Source organism: Lepidochelys kempii, chromosome 5 (genome assembly GCF_965140265.1).
Source record: "Lepidochelys kempii isolate rLepKem1 chromosome 5, rLepKem1.hap2, whole genome shotgun sequence".
Classification (NCBI taxonomy): domain Eukaryota; kingdom Metazoa; phylum Chordata; order Testudines; family Cheloniidae; genus Lepidochelys; species Lepidochelys kempii.
In genome coordinates this window covers 39,198,083-39,224,721 of record NC_133260.1, presented here as the reverse complement: position 1 = coordinate 39,224,721, position 26,639 = coordinate 39,198,083, and the positions used below count along the sequence as shown (strand labels likewise).

Below are 26,639 nucleotides of genomic sequence, written 5' to 3'. Positions count from 1 at the left end.
ATCAATTTGTCATGACTTAAATAAAGTTTACACATTACAGGCCATTTATCTGCTACTAAATTCTGTCCTCTAATAGCTGATATATGAATTTTGGACTGTGGTAAATCTCTCTTATTTCATATATCAGTGGACTTACATTGACATTGTTTGTTTGCCAAGAATATTGCCTCATGCATTAAGGTGAGAAGATCATGAAAACTGGAGATTCTATCATCCCAAGGACACAATACACAATATTTCTCTGATTAAATTAGATGTGAAAATTATTATTTTCTAAGCCCTTTTAAAAGTGTAACGTTGAGATGTATAATTATGTTTTTGTGGAGGGAGGAGGTAGCGTTGCCTTTTTGTTGTTCAAAGCGTGTTGCGTGCTTAGCAAGAACCAGATACTGCTTTAGAGTTTAGACCATCCTCTTAGAATGAGTTACAAAATGTAAACTGTATATAAAGGACAATTGGTGTACAAACTGCCACAAAATGGTATATTTCCAAAAGATTTGAGTTCATTCTTTAAAATAAAAAGCAATTTTAAACTATTTTTTTAAAAAGGAAACATAAAAATAAAGTTACCTGATATTGTCCACAGCGTTAAAGATAAAGTCCCAAATTTGATCTATTGTACTACGTAATTGTTAAAATGTCAGAAGGACACAATGTGCCACTAAACATAAACCCTCACATAGAATCATAGAATATCAGGGGTGGAAGGGACCTCAGGAGATCATCTAGTTCAACCCCCTGCTTAAAGCAGGACCAATCCCCAATTAAATCATCCAACAGATTTTTGCCCCATATCCCTAAATGGCCCCCTCAAGGAGTGAACTCACAACCCTGGGTTTAGCAGGCCAGTGCTCAAACCACTGAGCTTAATAAAGTTAAACAGAAAAGGAAGAAAAGTAAACAATATGACGATAGTTACTCTGTTTGGAATTTGTGTCTCAGTATTACTGCAAAAAGTCTACAGGCACAATGTGGCCTTTTGTTTTCAAGTGTTAGTAAGTGAAAGTATGAGGCCAGGGAAGCTACAGAGACATTTAGAAACGAAATCCCTGGAATTAGTAAACAAGAGCCGCAAACTTTTCCTTCAGAAACAAGAAGAATAAAAACAAGTCATGTCTAAAGAAGCAACTGTTCTGTTCTTCAAAAGCCTTAGGCTCATCTTATGTTATAGGCATGTGAATTACAGAATGCAAGCAGACACACACCATTGGCAAGACCTTTACACTTCCACCAGCAATAGCCATATGAAGAATTAAGATTGGGAAGCAAGCAGTCATGGCACTGAAAACCATTCCCATGTCAAATAATCCCATCCATTGATGCACTGATGACCATGCAGAAAATGTTCAGGACCAGTTGGTAGAACAAGTGAAGAAGTCAATATTTTTCACCACAGCTTGATGAATCCACAAACATAACCAACCTGGCTCAGTTTCTGTGTTGTGTGAGATTTGTCAAAGCAAGTTCAATAGTTGAAGAATTTTTATTTTGCAAAGAAACCCTGAACAACCAGTGAGGAAATATTCAAGATCCTTGATAAATTCATGGTGGATGAAGGTGTTAATTGGACACTGTAGGTGTGCTGTGCTGTGTGGTGAGGCAGCAGCCATGGCCAGGAAGAACAGTGGGGTTGCAGCACGAGTAAAGATGTGACATCATTTGGACACACAGAACAATTCATCACCAGGCATCAGCATCGAAAAAGTTGCGACCTGAAGTACATGAGGCCTTCAGTGGTGGTGGTAATTTTATAAAATCCCAGGTAGTGAATACACAGTGTTTTAGTGTGCAAAGAGAGAGGCTGTAACCATACTCAGCTTCTGTTTCACAGTAAAGTCAGGAGGTTATCACATGAGAAAGTGTTACAATGCATCTTTGAATTGCCTGGCAAAATCAGAATTTTTCTTCTTGGGAAACAGATCTTGCAGATAACATGAGTAATATGGATTTCTTGACTACATTAGCTTCCCCGGTGGATAAATCGGGCAAATTTAATGCCGTGAACCTAACACTTCAAGGTAGGAATACAAATATAATCGATATGAAACATAAAATTGGGAGATTCATGAACAGGTGCTGCCTTTGGCGGTGCCATGTTGAAAAGGAAATTACTGAGATATTTCCAGTGTTATCAAACTTTTGAATAGAGTAAAATTGATAAAAATGCTATTAAAGACCAAATATTAACTCATTTATGGAATCATAGGGTCAGAAGGGACTGCCAGGTTTTTTGTTTGGATAATATTCCTATTTTGATGAATATTGTCCTAGAATCGAACATGAATCTCTGGATACCAACTGGATTTGAAACCCCTTCTCACTAACATTTGAATCCATTCCAACCTTTATTATCTCATCATAAAAAAAATATATATATATATTAGAATTGTCAAGAGATCTTATTCAGAACACCAAGTTTTCAAATCTTACAAACCAGGAATTCTGCATTTCTGTTGACAGAGCGCAAAGAACTCCATGATATAGCTATGAAAGTGCTGCTTCCTTTCACTTTGAGTTTTCTCTGAGTCTTAAGTAGTCAGCAACCATTTTTGTGAAAACTAAACACAGAAAGAAAAGGAGTACTTGTGGCACCTTAGAGACTAACCAATTTATTTGAGCATAAGCTTTCGTGAGCTACAGCTCACTTCATCGGATGCATACTGTGGAAAGCATAGAAGATCTTTTTATACACACAAAGCATGAAAAAATGGGTGTTTACCACTACAAAAGGTTTTCTCTCCCCCCACCCCACTCTCCTGTGGGTAATAGCGTATCTAAAGTGATCACTCTCCTTACAATGTGTATGATAATCAAGGTGGGCCATTTCCAGCACAAATCCAGGGTTTAACAAGAACGTCGGGGGGGGAGGGGAGGGGGGGAGGAAAAAACAAGGGGAAATAGGTGGAGTGGAAATCTATCATTTTGCGAATACAGACTAACACGGCTGTTACTCTAAACACAGAAGTAATTTAAATTTTTAAAGTGACTTATGACTGGCGCTATCAGAGATTCAATAAAACATTGCACAGCTATGTAGTTTGAAACAGGTCGGTTCTTCCAAATAAAATCTTAGGCTGTGTCTGGTCACGCCAAAAAATCCACATTTTAAAATTATAGTTTTAAAAACCCAGATCAGATTTTGTAATGAACAGTATGTAGTTGAATAAAATCACAAAACGGTCCAAACTCATGTCCTTCTTGAATCTAGTGTCCTGAGTCAGTTTAAAAATATATATATTTGGTTGTGAGGAGCCACCAAGCTTTAAAATATCAATAAGGGGGAGACAGTACGAAACAGTTTGGGAACCGTGACAATAATGCAACATTGATGTTGAAAAATTGAGTACACTGGTGAGGAAATTTGAGAAGTCAAGGTTCTTAACACTAATATTATCAGTCTTCTTGCACATAATGTGTATTTAATGGCTTACGTTTTAGTATGTAAGCAATAAAACAGAGTTGATTTCAGGAACTTGTCAACATACCGCTTGAGTCCCAACAGAAAATGGGGAAAAATAACTTTAAATATGGTCCCTTATTTTATATAAGGTGACACTTCAATTTAGCCACTCGCTATTGCTTCTACCTTTTCTTTATATCCTTTTTTTTGAGGTAGCATGTTTTGTATGTGAAGAACAAGTATTAGCTCTAGTATACATCATTTTCTTTCTTTCCTGTTATCACTGATTTCCATTTACATACCCCACCTTCTTCCTTGCTGCTTTTCCTTCCTCCTTTTTTTTCCCCCTTGTCACTGTAATCAGAGCATTTTCTTCCAGGCTTTATTACTCTTTGCCATGTTAGCTCTATGCCCTGCCAGTGCTGGATGTCTAGTTCTGGTAGCATGACTATTTGCATGATTAGGCACTTAATCAGTAGAGAGGTGGCATGTGAGCAGCCTTGTAAACAGTAACTCTAACTTTAAAAATGCTTAACCAATTTTAAAGAAGAGATACAAATTCTCACTATGATATTAATCAAGGGGCAAAGCTGATAGATGTTTTGTTTTAATTACCAGCCTGCAGATGTGTTTAATTTTGAGGGAACAGTTTATAGCCATCATATGTCTCCAGTTGCTACCAAGCATTGCTTAATAGCAGGTATGTATACATTTTTAAGAAGTTCCTATCTATGTTTGGGTTGTAGTAAGAGGCAAATGATTCAAAATTAGCATTTTCCTTTTTCTACAATGACTTTTTTCATATGCAACAGTCTTGACTATTTTCTGGCAAGTGATATCAAAGACTTTGTAAAACTGAGGTCATTTTCTAAATAAAATCACTTCATTTGGGCTTATACTGTTTATGAAAGGAAAGTACTTCCTTTGCATTTCTGAAATGAGCAAACCACACACCACCGAGTTTGCATGGTTCAGCTAGTGTTTCTAAATACACACTACTCAGATTAATGCAGCTAAATCAGTATTGAGATCTATGGGAGTTGAATGTGTACTGTATACTGTATGTATTTACTGTTGTCAGTTAAAAAAAAATATTTAGAGAAGGGACCATATTCTTAATTCATAAATCTAGAAAAAAAGAGCAGCCTTGTTTCCCCTACAACAGCGGTTCTCAAATTGTGGATCGGGATCCCAAAGTGGGTCCAACTCTGTTTTAATGGCGTCGCCAGGGCTGGATTAGACTTGCTAGGGCCTGGGGCCAAAGCCAAAGCCTGAGGACTTCCCTGAACAGCAGGTCTCAGGTTATAGGCTTCCTGCCTGGGGCTTAAGCCCTTAGGTTTTGGCTTTGGTCACCCTGCCTGGGGCAGCAGGCTCAGGCTTTGGTCCCTCCTTCTGGGGTCATATAGTAATTTTTGTTGTCACAAAGGAAGTCTGAGAACTCCTCCCCAACAACCTTTTAAATATAGTTTAATAAAGATCTAGTTGGGGATTGGTCCTGCTTTGAGCAGGGGGTTGGACTAGATGACCTCCTGAGATCCCTTCCAACCCTGATATTCTATGATTCTATTGTTAATGTGAGGAATTCAGTAGAATTGTATGCAGAGACTTTGAAAATATAAATCTGTTTGTTTGGAAATTTGATCAGTTCAAATGTGTGGGAAATCTTATGAAGCTGATAGTTTCTTTATATCTTTGTAGTAAGACTTGTTAGAGTTTTTATTCCTTGTTAAGAGTTGGTTTTTTTTTACGTTGTCTTGTTTTTCTTGTTACAGTTGGTACCAAAAGCCCCGAAGTACAGCTTTGTGACTTGAAGTCTGGATCCTGTTCTCAAATTCTGCAGGGTACTTTTTAGCCTGAAACATAATTTTTAAACAGTAACTACTTTAAGTAAACCAGCCAGTGTAAAGAAACACAATCCAGCCAGTGTAAAGAAACACTATAAACAATGTGTTCTTTGTAACTAACGTGACTGATGTGTTTAGTACCAGTTGTGAAAATTACACAGTGAGAAAGGTTCTTCTTTGTATTATTCTAGTGCTACTGAATTGGAGAACACAAATATTAATTAAGGAACAGCTATCATTTTAGGTCTTTGGGAATTTTCATAATAAACCCTGATTTCTGGAGTACTAGTTAGTCTTAAATCATTCTAGTGTTACTAGGCATGTGTGAAACCAGTTTGGAGGAAAATTAGTTTATACGTTTAAAATTAAAAAAGCATGTTCAACGGTATTTTTGTTTGCATAACTCAGACTTCCTCAATCAAAATATTAATTAGCTGAGCAAAAGTGTTATCTAGTTAATGTAGTTTATTTTTAAAAACAAATTATATATTTTTAAGATTTGAAAGTTTTAAGAGACTTCTGGGGAGCTTTTTCATTTATCGTTCTGTAAAAAGGCAAATTCCATATCGCATCCCTTGAGAATAATGGGCCCAGTTTTCCGCTGGTGAAAATCAACACAGTTGTACCAATTTACACCATCTGAAGTTCTGACTCACTATAGATTAATATTTGTTTAAATGTTGTTTTAGGATCTCCAGGAATGTTGTACTTGTGTTCATGAAGATTGTGTGTGGTGTGTGTGCGCGTTTTTTACAAAATCTTAATATTTTTAAACAAAATATCCTCCAGAGATTTTGTATGGATGGACTTTCTTTAAGACTCTTTGGCTTCAGAGGCTCGGGGAGTAAGATATTACTCGACATAAGGACAGCAGTATCTGAACCTTTACGTTTATCTAATAATGTTAGGAGGCTCTAGGGCTTTATGCTCTGGAAAGCCTCGGTGTTTGAGTTGGTTGTGGGTAATTGAAATGAAACACTACAAGGGAAATATAAATGATGAAATGTTGAGTGTACTGATGTAGATGTACAGAAGGAAGTAATGTAAATAACTCTTGGTTATAAGGCCAAAGATGTATGTATGTGATCTAACCTACTTTTTATCAATCAGATTTGCTCGCTTATGCCCATTTTATTATAAGTGGCACAGTAGCAACACTATATTTAGATTGCCTAACACTTTCTATTGTTTGTAGTTTTTCTAGACATCTTTTTGAAGATCTCAAAAACCACTATAGTTTGTTGTTAAATATATTGTATCACCATCCAATAAGCAGTGCATGGTCCTCGTGCTGCTAAGAGACCAAAAGAAAACACACACTTACCTTCAAATTTGGGCTGTTGGTAAGGAGTAGAATAAATAATCTAGATATAGGAATGAGGATCTGCTGAATAAATATATATATATTTTTAAAATAGCTCAATAAAAACTGACACTAAATTGTTTTTACATCTGTGTATTTTAAATGTTACTGTTAAAACTTCTGTAACAGTAATGGAGTAGTCTTAGTAGTTGTATGTGCTATTCTTTTGTTAGCATAGCTGTAGAACGATAAAGGCATCTGGGCTAGTAAAGTATAGAGAGGTAAACTTAGTATTCTTTATATCACTTTCAGCTGAATGCATTCTTAGCCAAGCAAAAGGGGGGAAGTAAACTGCCAATAATCCAAAATAAGGAACGCTCTTCCCATTCACTCCAAATTAATACCAGAATATTAATGGTAGTTGTAAATTGGTAGATTAGTCCAATTGCATTTCTCTTGGATATATGCCACATTTACTTATATCAGAAAAGTTGTTTATCAATAAGTTACCTGAAATTTCTCATGTACCATATTTGTAGGTCACAGACAGGAAGTGCTGGCAGTGACCTGGTCCCCACGTTATGAGTATGTCTTGGCAACTGCAAGGTAAAAACTATTTCTGTAATGTAAATAAGCAGTAAAATGACTTACAGAAAGCATTGTAAATGAATGACTTGTTTAGAAAAAATATTTGGATACACAACAGTTTCATATTAATTTGAGGTGAAGGTCTGCATTAGTATTTATGCTACCATGATACTGTGGATCCTAGATGGGAAAAATTGGATTGAAGAGCTATCCAAATGGTGCACACAGGGTTGGTCTACACTTAAGTTATGTCAGCATACCTATGTTGGTCAGGGTGTGAAAAATAAACACCCTTGACTGACATAGCTCTGCCAAGAAGATCCCCACTATAGACGCAGCTACATCAACGTAGCTAATGTCATTCGGGGAAGTCTTAAATTGGCAGAAAAACACCTCCTTTGGTGAAAGCTGCATCTATGCTAGAGAGCTGTTCTAGCCACAGTGTAACTATATCCTAAGATTATAGGTTGAGTTTGTGCATGGATAGCATATATAAGAGGCATGGGTTTGGCCAGTGATACAGAAGATGAGGTCATGGCACACGGATACAAGGGATGCAGACGTCTTTTCGTCTCTTTATTCTCCCAGCCAATTATCTATGCAGATGGTAAAGTCCAGAGAGAAGTCTAGACCTGTAGACATCTCAGACCAGTTCATCTTTGATTTCTTCCTTCAACCACCGCCAGAATTGGTACAGTTTTGCTGCTTTGTTCCACTCTGTATCTGCTGTGAGGCAGCAGAAGTGCACTGCATAGTGAGCCACTCTGTCTTGCCCCTGCTAGTCCCCTTGATATTCAGAATCAGTGTGCGTCATTGAAGATGGTTGACATTGATTGGAGAAAGGCATCCCAGTTCGACAGCACTGGACTATGGCCTTCTACCACAGGGAGGCCCAGACTAACGCGTCTCCTCTCAGCAGGCTGATAACTAAGGTCACCTTAGCCTGGTCAGAGGCATAGATTTGGTGATGTATCAGAAACAGAAGCCAACATCGGCTCATGAAACTCCAGAACTGCTGTCAGTTCCCATCTCACTGTTCGGGCAAGGGTATTGCAGGTCCCTGTTCAGGACAAGGGCCTGCAGACAGTGTGGGGTGTGTCTCTTTCTTATTTCTTTATGCTTGGTTTGCACTTCTACGATCTATTATTGTGGTTTATAGTGCTTTAAGAACGCTGGTGACTGACTATTGTACCTTTGAACTCTGCATTCAAGAATTTAAGAGACTTGTTACTTGGAAGCAACTGTAGCTAGCATTGGTGTCAGCAAGACTTGTAAGAAAGATCCTCTCACTATGCTTTCCCTTCACCCATGGAACAGTGTCTGGCTCCTTCTCCCAGATCACTCATCTTTTTCTCCTGGAAAAGTCTCAGATCTCTTCCCTTCAGGGTACGGCTGCTCCCTCAATCTGGAGAACACTTTCTCTTCTGGAGCTCTCCCAGTTCTTTCCCCTGGGATACTCCTGTTCCGTTTAAGGGGATGTCTCCCTTTGGGTTTGCCTTCCTCTTACAAGCCTCTCCTCCCGAGAAGCACCTTCCTCCTGAGAGCACTCCCTCTGACTGAACTCATTTTTAATAGGGTGTGAGTGCTTCTCTACTGATTGACCATTAACCAGTCACCTGAGGCAAGCAGTAACTCCCAGGTAAGTTCTCAGAGAACTGACACGGGCAAGCTAGGCCCTGACTCTCTCCTTTAAGACCCAGTTGCCCGGTGACAGCCTCTGATTATCGCTGACATTGCCCTGGAGGGTCTGAGACTAAGTCATACCAGCTGAGGCAATCAGTGTTTGTCCTAAGGGACTGCTACCCGGGATCTGGTCTGAGAATGGGAGAATCACAAGCGATGGTTAGAGGCCTGAGACCTGAAGATAGCAAGGGATGTGGAGGGTGAAAGGAGAGGTCAGAGGTGCAGTTCACGCAGTGACAGTGATGCTGCTTTCACACAGTACAAGCAGAGAGAGGTTTTCAGTTTCTCACAAAAACACTAGATTCTGTAGATTTCACTGATCAAGGTCCTGGACATGACATAACGAATTCAAAAGAGGAAGAATATCCCAAGGCTTGTCAGAGGCTTGTTGCAAAGCTTTAAGCTTCTGCTGACAGCTGGAAGGACATGACCAGGAAGTATGGGGTGCTGGGTGTATGTAATTTACCAGGGATACTCCACAGCACTGAATCAACTTTCCAGACTCACGTTCGTGTCGTAACAGAAAAAACAGAATATGACGGAGACAGTATATCATCTCTGACAGATTGCAGCAATAAAACAGGTTCCTTTCTAAGGATGAGTATAGTTCACAACTATAGATCACAAGTGATCTGGAAAACTGATAGATACTTGGAGTGGAATATCTGTCCATGCATATATAACAAGGGCCTGCTGGGTGTGGGGCTCTGTCCCCCGCTAGTGGCACTTTAGACCACTTAGAGATTAAGGAGTCTGCTACAACCTCATCTGGCTTTTAGCTCACACAGTAGAGGCTCATACACTAAGCTTCAGAGGTCCCAGGTTCAATCCTGGCTGCTGCGTTACACACAGAAGTAGCTTGAAGAAGGCACAGAGATAAGAGGGAGAAGAAAACAAATGGTAGAGTTAGATGTTCACTATTGACAAATGAGAAGATGTGGGGCTTGAGAAATCAGACCAAAGATATGATTTATGTATGTTCCTTGATGGATGACCTGCTAAGGATGACTTTCTCACAGGATACAGTTACAAAGGACAGAGAGAGAATCTTCATCTTTCTTCAAGAATACTGCCTTATAGGAACATAGTGAAGAACTCTCTAGCTGCAGTAGAAAAACTGGGGCTGATTATAGGTGCAAAAGTGGGAAAGCTTTTCAGAGAAGAGAAAAAAAGGTGTATGATCCATCAGATTTCAGCTGGTAAAGCTGTCATGTTCTGAATGTTAATTTGAGTTAATTTCCAAATTTAGTTATGAACTGAGTTCTATCTCAGGCCTCTTCATGGGTTCCTGTTGCTTTTTAAAGGTAACTTCACCCCTTGTTGAAGGCATCTCATTCCTAGAGTTCAAAGTGTTTAAGCAGTCCATGTCCTGCTGACTTCCTTACTACATCTAAATATCAATGTGTAGCAGCTGTGACGGGGACACACAGAGCTCAAGTTTCAACATGGATTTGTGACAGAGGATCCTTGGTGAAGGATGTGTGGTTATGGAACCTGCTTCCCACAGGAGATTGAGCTAACCATGAATCTCACCCCCTGTCAAGGTTCCTCCCCCACTCTGAACTCTAGGGTACAGATGTGGGGACCTGCATGAAAAACCTCCTAAGCTTATCTGTACCAGCTTAGGTCAAAACTTCCCCAAGGTACAAAATATTACACCCGTTGTCCTTGGACTGGCCGCTACCACCACCAAACTAATACTGGTTACTGGGGAAGAGCTGTTTGGATGCGTCCTTCCCCCCAAAATACTTCCCAAAACCTTGCACCCCACTTCCTGGACAAGGTTTAGTAAAAAGCCTCACCAATTTGCCTAGGTGACTACAGACCCAGACCCTTGGATCTTAAGAACAATGAACAATCCTCCCAACACTTGCACCCCCCCTTTCCTGGGAAATGTTGGATAAAAAGCCTCACCAATTTGCATAGGTGACCACAGACCCAAATAGATTCATAGATTCATAGATATTTAGGTCAGAAGGGACCATTATGATCATCTAGTCTGACCTCCTGCACAATGCAGGCCACAGAACTTCACCCACCACTCCTAAAAAAGACCTCACACCTATATCTGTGCTATTGAAGTCCTCAAATTGTAGTTTGAAGACCTCAAGGAGCAGAGAATCCTCCAGCAAGTGACCCATGCCCCATGCTACAGAGGAAGGCGAAAAACCTCCAGGGCCTTCCAATCTGCCCTGGAGGAAAATTCCTTCCCGACCCCAAATATGGCGATCAGCTAAACCCTGAGCATATGGGCAAGATTCATCAGCCAGATACTACAGAAAATTCTTTCCCGGGTAACTTGGATCTTACCCCATCTAAAAACCCATCACAGGCCATTGGGCCTATTTACCATGAATATTTAATTACCAAAACCATGTTATCCCATCATACCATCTCCTCCATAAACTTATCGAGTTTAATCTTAAAGCAAGATAGATCTTTTGCCCCCACCACTTCCCTCGGAAGGCTATTCCAAAACTTCACTCCTCTGATGGTTAGAAACCTTCGTCTAATTTCTAATCTAAATTTCCTAGTGGCCAGTTTATATCCATTTGTTCTTGTGTCCACATTGGTACTGAGTTTAAATAATTCCTCTCCCTCTCTGGTATTTATCCCTCTGATATATTTATAGAGAGCAATCATATCTCCCCTCAACCTTCTTTTAGTTAGGCTAAACAAGCCAAGCTCCCTGAGTCTCCTTTCATAAGACAAGTTTTCCATTCCTCGGATCATCCTAGTAGCCCTTCTCTGTACCTGTTCCAGTTTGAATTCATCCTTCTTAAACATGGGAGACCAGAACTGCACACAGTATTCCAGGTGAGGTCTCACCAGTGCCTTATATAACGGTACTAAAACCTCCTTATCCCTACTGGAAATACCTCTCCTGATGCATCCCAAGACGACATTAGCTTTTTTCACAGCCATATCACATTGGCAGCTCATAGTCAACCTATGATCAACCAATACTCCAAGGTCCTTTTCCTCCTCCGTTACTTCTAGTTGATGCGTCCCTAGCTTATAACTAAAATTCTTGTTATTAATCCCTAAATGCATGACCTTACACTTCTCACTATTAAATTTCATCCTATTCCTATTACTCCAGTTTACAAGGTCATCCAGATCCTCCTGTAGGGTATCCCTGTCCTTCTCTAAATTAGCAATACCTCCCAGCTTTGTATCATCTGCAAACTTTATTAGCACACTCCCACTTTTTGTACCCAGGTCAGTAATAAAAAGATTAAATAAGATTGGTCCCAAAACTGATCCTTGAGGAACTCCACTGGTAACCTCCCTCCAACTTGACAGTTCACCTTTCAGTAGGACCCGTTGTAGTCTCCCCTTTAACCAATTCCCTATCCACCTTTCAATTTTCCTATTGATGCCCATCTTATCCAATTTAACTAATAATTCCCCATGTGGCACAGTATCAAACGCCTTACTAAAATCTAAATAAATTAGATCCACTGCGTTTCCTTTATCTAAAAAATCTGTTACTCTCTCAAAGAAGGAAATCAAGTTGGTTTGGCACGATCTACCTTTTGTAAAACCATGTTGTATTTTGTCCCATTTACCATTGACTTCAATGTCCTTAACTACCTTCTCCTTCAAAATTTTTTCCAAGACCTTGCATACTACAGATGTCAAACTAACAGGCCTATAATTACTTGGATCACTTTTTTTCCCTTTCTTAAAAATAGGAACTATGTTAGCAATTCTCCAATCATATGGTACAACCCCTGAATTTACAGATTCATTAAAAATTCTTGCTAATGGGCTTGCAATTTCTTGTGCCAATTCTTTTAATATTCTTGGATGAAGATTATCTGGGCCCCCCGATTTAGCCCCATTAAGCTGTTTGAGTTTCGCTTCTACCTCAGATATGGTGATGTCTACCTCCATATCCTCATTCCCATTTATCATGCTACCACTATCCTTGGATCTGAGAACAATGAAAAAGCATTCAGTTTTTTACAAGAAGACTTTTAATAAAAAATAGAAGTAAATAGAAATAAAGAAATCCCCCCTGTAAAATCAGGATGGTCGATATCTTACAGGGTAATTAGATTCAAAAACATAGAGAACCCCTCTAGGCAAAACCTTAAGTTACAAAAAAGATACACAGACAGAAATAGTTATTCTATTCAGCACAATTCTTTTCTCAGCCATTTAAAGAAATCATAATCTAACACATACCTAGCTAGATTACTTACTAAAAGTTCTAAGACTCCATTCCTGGTCTATCCCCGGTAAAGACCAGCATATAGACAGACACAGACCCTTTGTTTCTCTCCCTCCTCCCAGCTTTTGAAAGTATCTTGTCTCCTCATTGGTCATTTTGGTCAGGTGCCAGCGAGGTTACCTTTAGCTTCTTAACCCTTTACAGGTGAGAGGAGCTTTCCCCTGGCCAGGAGGGATTTCAAAGGGGTTTACCCTTCCCTTTGTATTTATGACACGCCCCCCAAATCTCAGCTAGGGTGAAACACTGGCTGGGATTTCTTCCTGGAGCTCTAGGAAAAACAGAGTTAATAAGACACATGCATCTCTAAATATACTACCAAGTACATAAAGACTAACAATATTTTCCACATCTCAAGGACGATTTTAACCAGTTGATTCTGGGAAACTTTCACGGGAGAGTGCATCAGCCACTTTGTTAGAAGCTCCTGAGATGTGTTGGATGTCGAAATCAAAATCTTGGAGAGCTAAACTCCACCGAAGAAGTTTTTTGTTAGTTTCCTTGACGGTGTGAAGCCACTTCAGTGCAGCATGGTCGGTTTGCAGGTGGAAACGCCATCCCCAAACATATGGGCGTAGCTTTTCCAGAGCATAGACAATGGCGTAACATTCTTTTTCAGTGACTGACCAGTTGCTTTCCCTCTCAGACAGTTTTTTGCTGAGAAACACTACAGGGTGGAATTCTTGATCAGGTCCTTTCTGCATTAAAACTGCTCCCACACCACGCTCGGACGCATCTGTGGTTACTAGGAACGGGTTTGTCAAAGTCTGGGGCCCTTAGTACAGGGTCAGACATGAGTGTCGCTTTAAGCTTGTTAAAGGCCTTCTGACACTTTCCGGTCCACTGAAAAGCATTTGGCTGTTTCTTTTTGGTTAGGTCTGTCAGTGGGGCAGCGATTTGGCTGTAGTGCGGTACAAATCGTCTGTAATAACCGGCCAAGCCTAAGAAGGATTGAACCTGTTTCTTTGACTTTGGGACAGGCCACTTTTGGATAGCATCCACTTTGGCCTGTAGGGGGCTGATAGTTCCTTGACCCACCTGGTGTCCAAAGTAAGTCACTCTGTTTAGGCCTATTTGACACTTCTTAGCCTTAACAGTTAGTCCTGCCTCCCTTATGCGCTCAAGGACTTTTTGTAGATGTTCCAGGTGGTCTGCCCAGGAATCCGAAAATATGGCCACATCGTCAAGGTAGGCGACTGCATATTCTCCTAATCCCGCTAGGAGACCATCTACAAGTCTTTGGAAAGTGGCGGGTGCATTTCGCAGCCTGAAAGGGAGTACATTAAATTCATACAGCCCGAGATGTGTGATGAAGGCTGACCTTTCCTTGGCAGATTCATCTAGCGGTACCTGCCAGTACCCCTTGGTTAAGTCCAAGGTAGAGATGAACTGGGCCCGTCTCAGTTTCTCTAATAGTTCATCTGTGCGTGGCATTGGATAGTTGTCTGGGCAAGTTACAGCATTTAGCTTACAGTAGTCCACGCAAAAACGTATTTCCCCATCTGGTTTGGGAACTAGAACCACTGGAGATGCCCATGCACTTTCAGAGGGGCGGATTACACCCATCTGTAACATATCCTGGATCTCCCATTCTATAGCAGTTTTAGCTTGGGGAGACACCCGGTAAGGTTGGACCCTAATTGGGTGAGCATTACCTATGTCAATGGAGTGGTATGCCCGTTCAGTCAGTCCTGGGGTGGCTGAGAACGTTGGCGCGTAGCTAGTGCACAGCTCCTGGATCTGCTGTCGCTGCATACGCCCAAGGGTCATGGAGAGTTTCACCTCTTCCACACCACCAGCACATTTCCCTTCGTAGTAAACACCTTCAGGCCACTCAGCGTCGTCTCCTCCCTGGGCTGTAAACTGACAAACCTTTAATTCTCTGGAATAAAAGGGCTTTAGAGAATTAATATGGTACATCTTAGGCTTTCGGTTGGAGGTGGGGAATGCTATGAGATAATTAACAGCTCCCAGGCGCTCCTGGACCATGAATGGCCCTTCCCACGATGCTTCCATTTTATGGGCCTGGAGCGCCTTTAAGACCATGACCTGGTCCCCTACTTTGAAGGAACGCTCTCTGGCATGTTTATCATACCAGGCTTTTTGCTCTTTTTGAGCATCCTGTAAGTTTTCTTTAGCAAGGGCTAAAGAGGTTCGGAGGGTGTTTTGTAGGTTGGTTACAAAGTCCAGAATATTAGTTCCTGGAGAAGGTGTAAATCCCTCCCATTGCTGCTTCACCAGCTGCAATGGCCCCTTAACCTCACGGCCATATACAAGTTCAAATGGGGAAAACCCTAAACTGGGATGTGGTACAGCTCTGTAGGCAAAGAGCAACTGCTGCAACACTAGGTCCCAATCATTGGAGTGCTCATTTACGAATTTACGTATCATGGCCCCCAAAGTTCCATTAAACTTCTCCACCATGCCATTTGTTTGATGATGGTAAGGAGTGGCAACCAAGTGATTTACCCCATGAGCTTCCCAAAGGTTTTTCATAGTTCCTGCCAGGAAATTAGTCCCTGCATCTGTGAGGATGTCGGAGGGCCAACCTACCCTGGCAAAAATGTCTGCTAGTGCCTGGCACACACTTTTAGCCCTGGTGTTGCTTAGAGCTACTGCTTCTGGCCATCGGGTGGCAAAATCCATGAAAGTCAGTATGTACTGCTTTCCTCTGGGTGTCTTTTTCGGAAAAGGACCCAGAATATCCACAGCTACTCGCTGAAATGGAACTTCAATGATGGGGAGTGGCTGGAGAGGGGCTTTGACCTGGTCTTGGGGTTTTCCCACTCTTTGGCACACCTCACAAGACTGAACATAGGTAGAAACATCCTTGCCCATTCCCTCCCAGTGGAATGACCCCCCCAAACAGTCTTTGGTCCTGTTCACCCCAGCATGGCCACTAGGGTGATCGTGGGCTAAGCTCAAGAGCTGGGCCCGGTATTTAGTTGGAACTACCAACTGTCTCTGAGGATGCCAGTCTTCCTGGTGTCCACCAGAAAGAGTTTCCTTGTATAAAAGTCCTCTTTCTACAACAAACCTGGATCGATTAGAAGAGCTGAGAGGCGGTGGGTTGCTCCGTGCCGCCGTCCAAGCTCTCTGGAGGCTTTCATCTGCTTCCTGTTCGGTCTGGAACTGTTCCCTTGATGCTGGAGACATCAGTTCCTCATTGGATTGTGGACCGAGGCTTGGTCCCTCTGAAAGCGATATAGGGAATGGAGCTGTTTCTGTTGACTGTGAACCGCTCTCCGCTGGTGCACTATGTTGGGATTCAGGCTCCGGCTGAGCCTCTTGTGTAGGGTTATCGGCTGCTGCCAGTTCAGGTTCGGTGGGGCCCTCTGGTGTTGAGGTTGCAAGTACTGGATTCAGTGCTGGCACGGGGTCTGGTGTTGGTTGTTTGGCTGGTTCCGGTTCTGGGACTGGTTCTGTCTGGGTCTCTGGGACTGGATCCACTACTGCTGTTGCAGACATTGGCCTGGGGTCCAGGTCCATCACCTCTGACCGGGTCCTGATAGAAGTTTCCGGAACAGAGCTAGGCCTCACGGCTTGTTTAGCCTGGCTGCGGGTGACCGTTCCCACCCTCTTGGCCTGCTTCACATGATTGGCCAAGTCTTCCCCCAACAGCATGGGGATGGGATAATCATCATAGACTGCAAAAGTCCACATTCCTGACCAGCCCTTGTACTGGACAGGCAACTTGGCTGTAGGCAAATTGAAAGAGTTGGACTTGAAGGGTTGAATCGTCACTTGGATCTCTGGGTTGATTAAATTGGGGTCCACTAAGGAAGCATGGATAGCTGACACTTGTGCTCCGGTGTCCCTCCACGCGGTGACCTTCTTCCCACCCACACTCACAGTTTCCCTCCGCTCCAAGGGTATCTGGGAGGTATCTGGGCCTGTGGACCTCTGGTGTGATTCCGGTGCAATGAACTGTAATCTGTTGGGGTTCTTGGGGCAGTTGGCCTTTACATGCCCCAGCTCGTTACATTTAAAACATCGTCCAGCTGACGGTCACTGGGGCGAGGAGGGTTGCTGGAGGACGGGGTGGTGGGACGATAAGGGGTCTGGAGGGTTCTTTGGGAGGTAGGTGGGGCTTTGGGCAGCCCCCAGTAATAGGGTGTGGTCTGGGGTGGTCCCTTCTGGTCTCCGCTCCAACTGCGACCAGTTTTCTTCTTCTCTGCCACCTCCACCCATCTGGCTCCAATCTCTCCTGCCTCGATTACAGTTTTGGGCTTCCCGTCTAGGATGTATCTTTCTATTTCCTCAGGAACACCCTCTAAGAATTGTTCCATTTGCATTAGGAAGGGCAAATTTACTGGAGATTCAACACTTGCTCCTGATATCCAGGCATCCCAATGTTTCACAATGTGGTAGGCATGTCGGGTAAATGACATGTCTGGTTTCCACCTTAGGGCTCTGAACCTCCGACGAGACTGCTCAGGTGTTATCCCCATTCTGACTCTCGCCTTGGATTTAAACAGTTCATACTTGTTCATGTGTTCTTTAGGCATTTCAGCTGCCACCTCAGCTAAGGGTCCACTGAGCTGCGGCCTCCGCTCTACCATGTATTGGTCAGTAGAGATGTTGTACCCAAGGCAGGCCCTTTCGAAGTTTTCTAAGAAGGCCTCAGTATCATCACCTGCCTTGTAGGTGGGGAACTTTCTGGGATGGGAAGTGGTACCCGAAGAAGGATTGCTAGGGTTTGTTGGTATATTCTGCCGGGCCTTTATCCTCTCCACCTCCTCCACATGCTTCCTCTCTTTTTCCTTCTCCTCCTCCACATGCTTCCTCTCTTTTTCCTTCTCCTCCTCCACATGCTTCCTTGCCTCCATTTCCCTCTTGTGGGCAGCCTCCTGTACCTCCTTCTCCAGCCGCATGAGTTCTATCTGTCTTTCATGTTCCCTTTGTTTTTTCTCAGCCTGAAATTTGGCTAATTCCAGCTGTAGTCGAGCTGAGGATTTGGTCATTCTAACCTCTCTGTTTTTAACTAACTTTACACCCGAGGTTTAGAAATAAACAAACAAAACGTGGCTGTAAAATTTTGCTGTGCTGGAATAGAATACCTGTTCTCTGATAGTGACTGTCAGCCTACAGAAAAAGACAATTCCCTTGTCTCTGCTCTGGGCCCAAATTAAAGCAAAAAACCTCCAACTACTTGGAAACCTGCTTACCCAGCCCAAAGAAAAAGCAAATGGGTAGAACACACACCCCCTATTTACTTTTAGGAAGAAAAGAAAAAAAAACCTCTGGGTTAGAAGACTGTGAATTTCCTTGCAGGAGTTAAGTACCCTGCCTCCAGGCAAAGAAAACCTGCAATTCACAAGATAATCCCCTTTTGTCTCTGCTTGGCCACAAAGCAGAGAAAAAACAATCTGCTTTCAGTTTCAACTGCTTTCTGGACTTCCTTTCCAAAGGAAAAAAAATTTCCTTTTTAAAATCTGTATTTCTAGTTCAAAAAATCTCAACTGGATCTCAAAATGATTTCAGGTTAATCCCACCACTATGCCACCATGTCAAGGTTCCTCCCCCACTCTGAACTCTAGGGTACAGATGTGGGGACCTGCATGAAAAACCTCCTAAGCTTATCTTTACCAGCTTAGGTCAAAACTTCCCCAAGGTACAAAATATTCCACCCTTTGTCCTTGGACTGGTCGCTACCACCACCAAACTAATACTGGTTACTGGGGAAGAGCTGTTTGGACGCGTCCTTCCCCCCAAAATACTTCCCAAAACCTTGCGCCCCACTTCCTGGACAAGGTTTGGTAAAAAGCCTCACCAATTTGCCTAGGTGACTACAGACCCAGACCCTTGGATCTTAAGAACAATGAACAATCATCCCAACACTTGCACCCCCCCTTTCCTGGGAAATGTTGGATAAAAAGCCTCACCAATTTGCATAGGTGACCACAGACCCAAACCCTTGGATCTGAGACCAATGAAAAAGCATTCAGTTTTTTACAAGAAGACTTTTAATAAAAAATAGAAGTAAATAGAAATAAAGAAATCCCCCCTGTAAAATCAGGATGGTCGATATCTTACAGGGTAATTAGATTCAAAAACATAGAGAACCCCTCTAGGCAAAACCTTAAGTTACAAAAAAGATACACAGACAGAAATAGTTATTCTATTCAGCACAATTCTTTTCTCAGCCATTTAAAGAAATCATAATCTAACACATACCTAGCTAGATTACTTACTAAAAGTTCTAAGACTCCATTCCTGGTCTATCCCCGGTAAAGACCAGCATATAGACAGACACAGACCCTTTGTTTCTCTCCCTCCTCCCAGCTTTTGAAAGTATCTTGTCTCCTCATCGGTCATTTTGGTCAGGTGCCAGCGAGGTTACCTTTAGCTTCTTAACCCTTTACAGGTGAGAGGAGCTTTCCCCTGGCCAGGAGGGATTTCAAAGGGGTTTACCCTTCCCTTTGTATTTATGATACCCCCTTCAAAGCATGCAGCAAGCTATGCCTTTTTAAACAAGCATTTCCTCAGCCCTCGTGTTGTAAGACACCCAGCACAAAGGGAGCCAGTCACCAGCACTTGGTTACTGTAAGCAACAGGTTTAAAGAAGGGGAAAGAAAGCTCTACCTCTTCCTTTTTTTTTTTTACACCTCTATTAGTGGTGCATGATATATCTCAAATCTTGTAGGCTGTTCAGTGACTACAATGAATACATTTAAATACATATGTTTTCAGGTAGAGATTCTCTCTTAAGATGCATGCAAAGGTTTGAGTCCCAGGGAAGTTACTCAGATTTGCTAACATTCAACCAGTACTGAACCCAGAAGTGAATAACACATTTAACCAGATTCCCTGAGCTTGACATAAAGCATTCAGAGAGACCTCTGCTGGGAAGAGAATTTTCTGTAGCTGGGTACCTGTAGCTCTTGGTGTCTTCACTATTATTCAGTATACCTGGAATCTGTGAAGGTACAGGTGTTTACACTTTGTTAGCTGCCTAATTTTAACTGAAATAAAAAAAAATTGGAGAAAGCCAAATTTTGGCTAACTTGGGAGTATACTGTTATGGTACAGCTGTGCATTGTCAGGTTGTGAACCTAAGGAAAATACCCACTGCTATGTCTTTTGCTTAATATTACCTTTTAAAAAAACTTGTTTTCCCTGCTGACTACATTGAGATCATGGACAAGCTACTCTTGGCTGTGTCCCTCTACTCACTTTGTGTGACTGGACACTATTTTTGAAATTATAGGAATCCAGACAGAGACAGATTGTTGTAAACTTATGACCTGTCTTCAAGAATAGGGAAGATAAAGCCTGAATGAATGAATGAACAATCTATAAGAGCTGCAGAGAGAATTAGTTCCCCCAACATTTTGTATCTTACTCACTCAGGAATGCAGAACATTTTCTTATTGTTAAATTTTGGTGTTCGCCTTCTTTTTCTTTTTTTGCTGTGTGTGTGTGTGTGTGTGTGTATGTGAAATCAAGTAGACTTTGTGTCACCATAAATATGCATTATATAAAGTGGGTACAATTTGGGGTCTCTCCTCCAGAACAAGTGTGTGTGTATTATATTCTCAGATGAAGGCAAAATATGCTGCTGCCTTTATTAATCCAAATCTATTTTTACACAGAAATAGAAATGTGTTGGAAATACTTGGTACCACTGATTCATAAGCAAAATGAAAAGCTGCTGCTTTCAGTTGGTGCACTGCTGCCTTTTCAGCATACATTCAGTGTGCAACGTTAGCAGCAGAAAACAGTAAGGGGAAAAAATAGCAAAGCAAATAACCTATCTTCTTGTTTACAGAATAGGGACACAATTAATCTTTTCCTGCTTTTATGCTGTTATTTTTAATTACATGGGCATATCATTTCTCCAAGGACTAGATAGACTTGTATCTTGTTCCTTAGCATTTTTGCAACCACATTCTATTGTTATTGTACTTACACAATATTATTAACAAGTACAATAATATTGTACTAGTTTTTCAAACATTGTGTAGATGAGCAAGAAGCTCAAAGTCTGCCTTAATGTCCACTCTCTGCATTCTCATTAGCTTGAATGTGATATCACAAGGTGTAAATCAGGGCAGAATGCAGCCCAAAATGGGAACATCTACTGGACCCATGACAGAAAAAGGTGGGGATGTTTGGAGGCAGTTTCTCTAATCAATAAATCCATACAATTTATTTTTCTTAGTGCTGACAGTAGAGTAAAACTCTGGGATGTGAGGAGAGCATCTGGATGTCTGATTACTCTTGATCAGTACAATGGGGAGAAGTCAAAAGCATCTTCTGAAGCAGGTAATAAAGAATATATTTATAAAGGAAATATGATGGTGGTGGTACGCTACATCTTTACCTAGAAGCATTCTTGAATTTCATACCATCACAGTTTTTAATGCAAGAAATGACCATTGTGATCATCTAGTATGATGTCTTGTATAACACAGACATAGAATTTCACCTGGTAACTCCTGCATTAAACCCAGTAACTTGTGGCTGAACTAGAGCATATCTTTTTAAAAGGCATACTGATAAAACCTTGGCTCTGTTTGAAGTCAATGGGAATTTAAAGTTTTCAAATAATGGAGAATTGACCACACCCCTTGATAAGTTGTTCCAGTGGTTAATTACCCTTACTGTTAAACAATGTGTGCATATTTCCAGTTTGTCTGTCTAGCTTCAAGTTCCAGCCACTGGATTTTGTTATGCTTTGGTCTTCTAGAATAACGAGCTCTCTATTATTAGATAGCTTCATCTATAGTAAGCAAGACATATATATGTATTAGGTTAGTTATAAAATTCAAAATTTAATTTTAACTTTGTTTAATGCTAAATTATGCTATTACTTGAATACTAACAAAGGTGGATAGGTCCTGGAATATACTAAATATGCCCTGGTTAAAACATTAACATTATTAACATTTTATACGAATGCAGCTAAACACAATTTCTGCACTTGGGAAGCAAACTAAATTAAAGGAACAGCACTGTACTTTAAAACGTAGTTCAGAAATTAATTTGGATTAATTCTGGATCCAAGTTCCATACACTGGACAAACAAAACCAAACTTTAGATCTCATAAAGCATCTTCTGAAACGAAAGATTTTAAAACGGACAAAGTAAAAGACTGTGTCTAATCCTAATCCTGAAAAGATTAACTCGTGCCTAAATTTAAGCACTGTGAGCAGTCCCATAAATTGGACTAATTACAGTGTGTAAAGTTAATCATGTAGGATCAGAGTTTTATTCAGGAAAATACTGATGGTGGATTTATACATAAAACAACATTGAGTTTGTTTTGTAGGCTGTGGTTTAGCTTTGTGCTGTGTCATGTTCTCTGTTGCATATATGGAATATGAATGTTTGGTTTTGAGAATTAAAAATGTAATTGACACTCAAAGTTATTGAAATGACAACATACTGGGAGAACTAAGAATTTCTTTTTAATTTAGCTTACAACTTTTGGGTCCCATCAAATGGACTTCTGTGTATGTTGTCTTAAAATGGATTAATGAAAGTACAAAGATCGATAACTCAGAGAGGTGCTTTAGAAATGCCAAAGACAGGGGTGGGAAGGGGAATCTGTTCTCTTGGATGACTGTTGTATGTTAGAGTTTTTTAAACACACAATTCCTGTGCTCCCCACTTGATTATTTTTTTCTCTCTGGAAGGACAAATTTTGAAGTGTGTGTATATATAGTTTCATGAGAACTGTTAGGTTTGTGGTGTTTTTAAAATAGGAACTGAGGAACAATTGTCAACAATGGAAGAGGGACATTTGAAATACTAGATCAGAACTGTAAAATAAACTTAGCTCATTAATTTCTTCAACAAATTTTGCAAAGCAGGTAAAGCAGTTTTAACAAACTAAAATGGAAGCTCCAAATTACGAACTTGGGGGAGGGGACTAAGTGTGCAAAAGACTTCTTCACATATGTAAAAAATGTAGATGTAAACAATCTTTGTAGTGGGGTGCTACAGAACAGATCATTATACAAATAGCTTTCACATCATGTTCACAAAGAGCTTATATTTTATGCTGCAAAAGAGAAATATATTCTTATTATAGACGGAGGAAAAGCTGTCTACAGAAACACTAGTAAACCTTTAAAATAGTGTCAGATCCTGCATTATTTCTGCATCCAAAACAACCATTAAAGTCAGTCAATGTTTTGCCAAAGACACAGATTTCAGGATTGGGTCCTTTTTGGAGGTAGTCATCAGCACTTTGCTCTATTTTTGATGTTACTGTAATGTCATCTGAGCATCATGATATCTGCAGAAAGTGGAAAGGGCATTGAAACTTTTGTATGTTTACTCTCATTTTGAATGAAGTACTTTCAAACGCACATAATACATTCACCATATAGAACCTAACATAGAAGGAACTTCATCACTTGGCATCATAATCCAAAGGTTTTACAATATATATTTTATAAGAACCTTTGTTGCTTTCAAATAAACATTTATATATTCTTGAGTGGAAAGTTGTTTGAATATTTAAATAGTGCATTCAGTACTACAGGTGTACAAAATAAAATAATAAATCTTCCCTAAATAACTGAACAGGCTCATATTTTCCTGACAGCAAACACTGCTCATAATGGAAGAGTTAATGGCTTATGCTTTACAAGTGATGGGCTTCATCTTCTGACTATTGGTACAGATGACCGGATGAGACTCTGGAATAGTTCCAGTGGGGAAAACACATTGGTAAGGTTTTTAAAGGACCTTCAGTTGCATTTCTTGGTTACTTTTAAGAGACTAATAGACCAGTGGTCCAGTTATGATACATAATTTATCTTTGGAAGTAAATCTCGTGCTGGACGCTGCTGCGTAATCTCAGTTGATCTATGTATTTTTAATCAAAATAATTTATTTTCTATTATTTTGTCAAGTGAAAATTAGTAACTAAGAGGCCTGCATGGCCCACCATTTGAAAATGAGACTATAAAACCAGTCATTTGTGACAGTAGCTCAAATCCAGGTCAGGCTGGCAGTAACCAGAAAGCACTAACATCTGTTGGCAGCTTGTCTGAAACAAATTTGGTTCTCAGTCTACTTTTCACTGGGTGGGTGTCCATACCACAAACTGAATAAGTATGGAGACTGAATTAATCTCTTGTCAGTAGGTATAGCTCTTTCCAAATAAGTTTGAGATCCGCTGAGAGAAGTAGGCTGCGTCTAGCCCTCTTTATGCAGTCTGTTTTCTACGTGCTCCCTCCCAACCCTTTTAGCCACTGGAGGGCCACTTCTCATTGGTTCCAACCACAGAGGATCCTGAATGGCCTTTTTAGGTAATTCCTGAAGGCCATCTCCACCCCCCTCCAAGCAAAAGGACACCTTCATGCAGATTGCACCAAGGCAGCGGCGTCATCCAGTAGGGACAACTCATGCCTGGTGTCACAGATCACAACAACCTTTCAGTAGGAATACAGATTATATTCCTTCATCTCTCTAGTCTCCCCACCCCCAGTGCTCTCATGCCTGCTTTAAACTGCTGCTGCTGCACCTGCTCCGTAGAGAATATTAGATATACAGTCCCAATGAAAATACAACTCTAGTGATATAAAATTAAAGTTTCAGAACACTCTAAAAACATTTAATTAAGAGCTTAGATAAGTATAAATGGCAATCCCTACGCAAAAGGACAAACTGAGGGCCAAATCCTGCTCCCATTCAAATAAATGACAAAAAAACTCCTGTCAGTGGGAACAGGATAAGCCCTAACATGAGCGTAAAAATCTGGCAGCATTTTCCTTTTGGCAGGGGTTGATCTTGCTGGGAAGAGATTAGTGGGTTCCTTCTGATGCAAAAAGGCTCAGTACCCCACCTAGATATTCTAAGGGTATGTCTTCACTGCAGCATTAATTCAGCACCAGCATTCATTGATAGGCACCAGATTCTGAGTATCTGGGTTAGCCTGGGTGTGGGCAGCCACACTGCAAAGTCATACCTGAGTTACTGGTGCTACCCCTTCGTGCTACATTTACGCATGTGGGTTGCTGAGACTTCCGGGGGCATATCCCATGCTTCTTTGTGCTACCGTAAGAAGACCTGCTTATGATTCTTTCCCAATGAATTGTGGGAAAACTTTGTCTGTTTTTCAGGGCACATGGTGGGGAATTGCGGGATGGGTGGTTTAGTCTGCATCCTCATTGTAAAATGGGTAATGTTACCAGCCCAAATGAAAGCCTCATTCAAGTTTTAGCCTACAGCCCCATATAAGTGATATAGCCCAGACTGAAAGCACCACTAAACTCAGATGAGAAGGTTTTGTTCATGGATGGGAAGGGGGTGAGGGGCAACACCTGAGTTAAGATCCCAAGTGTTAACTCTGCTGTGAAGACATGCCCCAAAGGGAGGTGGGAGTGGCTCTCCAGAGAGTGGATATAAAGAGAGTGGACTGAGGAGCCCTGGGCGTAGCGATGACTAAGGAGAAGACTTAGAGCTGAAACTTATTTGATAATACTGTCAATATTCCAGAAAGAGGGTGATTTTGGCTTTCGACAGTTCGTAGATTTTGTTATGGAGCAGGTTGAGAGAGGCATTTCCTCACAGCACCCCACAAGAATTACTCTGGAGTTTGAGTAAATATTTATCCCTTTTAAGTTGGCAAGGAGAGTTTGGCCTATAGAACTAGGTTACCATCTTACTGGGAAAGAAATGGGTGGATGCAAAAACAGAGAATATCTAAGTATTTGCTCTCTTGAATAGGGATTTTGATTACAAAAGCAGAAGCAAAGTTTACCACTTCTGCCATTCTTTGTGTGGATCCCACTTACGGCGTGCATGCACGTCATGTGCACAAGATCAGAATTTTTGACCAGCAGTGCCTTTGGGGGCTGCATCTGTGCCCTGCATGATTTCATGCTCTCCCATCTGAGGGAATAAAAGGCAGAGTGGCACTGACCACCTCATTTCCTGCTTCTTCCAAGGCAGAACTTGATGGTGTCCACCTGCTATCCCATAGTGCCCTTTCTTATACACAAGTTTGTAGGTATTAGTACATATTTCCAGTTAGGATTTGCAGCCCTCTTTCTGTGTACATGCATGGGAATGACGAGGTGGGCTGTTGGGTTGTTTCTGCCTTAACCCTTGATTACTGTTGGTGCTGAGGGTCATGCCCCCCTTACCCCGTTGACCTTCCCCATGGAGCTGGGCTGTGAGCAGGACCACGACTCAGGCTGGGGGGCCATGCAGACAGGGGTAAAGGGGCTGAGGCTGGGGCCGCAGCTGGGGGAGGGACTGAGAGCAGAGCCGTGGTTGGGGGCGGTGGCAGGAACGGAGCTGTCAAGGTTCCTCCCCCACTCTGAACTCTAGGGTACAGATGTGGGGACCTGCATGAAAAACCTCCTAAGCTTATCTTTACCAGCTTAGGTCAAAACTTCCCCAAGGTACAAAATATTCCACCCTTTGTCCTTGGATTGGCCACTACCACCACCAAACTAATACTGGTTACTGGGGAAGAGCTGTTTGGACGCGTCTTTCCCCACAAAATACTTTCCAAAACCTTGCACCCCACTTCCTGGACAAGGTTTGGTAAAAAGCCTCACCAATTTGCCTAGGTGACTACAGACCCAGACCCTTGGATCTTAAGAACAATGAACAAT

At 41.4% G+C, this 26,639-nt stretch overlaps 1 protein-coding gene across 4 annotated transcripts in view; it reads left to right on the top strand.

Moving 5' to 3' along the window:
• The window catches only part of ERCC8 (ERCC excision repair 8, CSA ubiquitin ligase complex subunit), a 60,701-nt gene that overhangs the window by 8,654 nt on the left and 25,408 nt on the right, over positions 1-26,639 (top strand). For 3 of the 4 annotated variants that reach the window (XM_073344006.1, XM_073344010.1, XM_073344007.1), the window contains exons 5-9: positions 4,019-4,100; positions 5,173-5,241; positions 7,087-7,153; positions 21,220-21,323; positions 23,615-23,739. In XM_073344006.1, the coding sequence (XP_073200107.1) occupies positions 4,019-4,100; positions 5,173-5,241; positions 7,087-7,153; positions 21,220-21,323; positions 23,615-23,739 (447 nt within the window). The remainder of the gene's footprint in view (positions 1-4,018; positions 4,101-5,172; positions 5,242-7,086; positions 7,154-21,219; positions 21,324-23,614; positions 23,740-26,639) is intronic. The other variant, XM_073344008.1, reaches the window with a different exon arrangement.